At 43.6% G+C, this 1,991-nt stretch overlaps 1 protein-coding gene across 1 annotated transcript; it reads right to left on the bottom strand.

The window, feature by feature from the left end:
• Window positions 1-699: 699 nt before the first annotated feature.
• Window positions 700-1,710, bottom strand: LOC143283799 (uncharacterized). The gene has a single exon (XM_076590170.1). It carries the CDS (start codon window positions 1,708-1,710, stop codon window positions 700-702), a length of 1,011 nt encoding a protein of 336 aa, XP_076446285.1.
• Window positions 1,711-1,991: the final 281 nt, after the last annotated feature.

The following is a 1,991-nucleotide window of genomic DNA, read 5'->3' on the forward strand; positions in this document are numbered from 1 at the left end:
CACACACACACACACACACACACACCAAATCAAACCCCAATCAAATCAAATCAAATTGAAAATATATTCTTCGTTCAATCAAAACTTGAGAATGAAACATAAGTCACAAAATGTCTTTTTAAACGGAGATGACTAATTCTGGGGGGGGGGGGGGGGGGGGGAGGGGAAGATATCATTCGTTTATTCAAAACTTAAGAATAAAACAGAAATAGTCACAAATTGTCTTTTTAGACTGATAGCACTAGAAAATAAGTTATTCTCCGTTCATTTAAAATTTGAAAATGAAATAGAAATAGTCACAAATTGTCTTTTAAACGGAACTGACTAATTTTCTTGGGGTGAAATAAGATATTCTTCGTTCATTGAAAACGTGAGAATCAAATAAAAATAGTCACAAATTGTACGTTTAAACGAAAATGACTAATTTTCTTGGGTAAGATGAGGAATTCTTGATTTATTCAAAACTTAAGAACGAAATAGAAATGCCACAGATTGTTAAAACGGGAAATGGCTAATTTCCTTGGGGGAGGGTGGGGAATAAACAGAACAATAAAGGGAATTCTTTGGCAGTAAAATAGAAATTAATGGGAAAAGAAAACTGATGGGTGACTTTTGATTTCAATTTGCTCTTTGAAAGAAAAATTCTCGCTATTCTTCTTAACAAGATAGAACCAGTCCTCGTTCAGTGGTAACCAGCGTTCAGTAGTGGTGCACAAGATGACTGATTGCGCGCCAATACCTGTCGACGTCTCGAACGCCGCGACGATACTCTTGTTTCAGCGCCAGGAGACGTTCTTCCAGGAGACGCCATCGTCTATGACGCCTAGTTGGGCGACCTCCCCTGTCCATGCTGAGGATTCCACTTTCCGTTGTGGCCTGGAGGTCCTTAAGATGCCTCACGAAGATCCAGACATTCGGATGCCTGACGCCTACTCGGTTATTCCAGGACCGATGGAATGACTCCGCATTATTGGTGGTGCGACAGTCCATGTTTCGTTCATACACGTTCCAGGCAGGAGGTGGGAACTGACCATCAATGTACGTGTTGTGGACAGAATTGAAGAAGTCAAACAAAGCAGGGTATTGGAAGATCTTCCTTCGGGTGCCAGGTAAATTCCGCAATAGTCGAAAGTTGTTCCTTACCAGGGCCAGTGGTAGAAATCCAAGAGCCATGACTTTTCGGAGTATTTCTTGGAGATCGGCATCTCTTCTGTAGGCTCTTGCAAGTCCAAGTTCCTGGATGCGGCGCCATATAGACTGGTTGAAATGGAAGTAACAGAGTTCCACCCGGGTGTTGGGTAACTCTGTCTCCACTGCGGTAATGAGCGCTTGCTCGAAGTCCATAACAATGGATGCAGGCTCCCAAGCATGCCCTGTCAAGCGCAGCGCTTTACGCTTGATTGTTTGCAGGATCTGCCGGTAGTCTCCGATCGTTTTGTTGGTCATCAGCACTGTCAGAAATGGTAAAACGCGTCCCTGGTAATCACCTTGAATCACCAGCATTTGGTTGTATGGTTTAGGGCATGTCTTGAACGTGGCATCCACGTACAGCAGATTGCACTCTGTCAAAGTTCTAATGTTTTGATTTGTGCCAAAGATAGCTGTGCCCCAGTCATTGTTTTGTTGGAGCATGAATCTATGTCCACGCCAGGTTTCTTGCCATGGCCCAAGGAATTGTACATCTTCAACTTCCGCAGGAACTTCTGGCATGTTCTCAGTCTTAGTTCTAGACATCTGAGATCTGATGGAATGGAAGTCCGGAACCAAAGGAGGCCTGTCTCCCCCTCCTTGTCCGAATGCTTGGTGAGCTGCGGCGACTTGCTCATCATACACCCTTTTGATAGGCTTTGTGGGGTTGTCTCTGATTTTCTCTTTTGCGTCATTCAGATACTTGTCCCTTTTGATCTGATCTATGTCAGATTGATGATTGTGTCCCATTTCATCTTCAATTATCCTTATTTGCGGATTTCCTTCCTCGGGGTCAAAACGAT

This window comes from Babylonia areolata, chromosome 7 (assembly GCF_041734735.1).
Source record: "Babylonia areolata isolate BAREFJ2019XMU chromosome 7, ASM4173473v1, whole genome shotgun sequence".
Classification (NCBI taxonomy): Eukaryota; Metazoa; Mollusca; class Gastropoda; order Neogastropoda; family Buccinidae; genus Babylonia; species Babylonia areolata.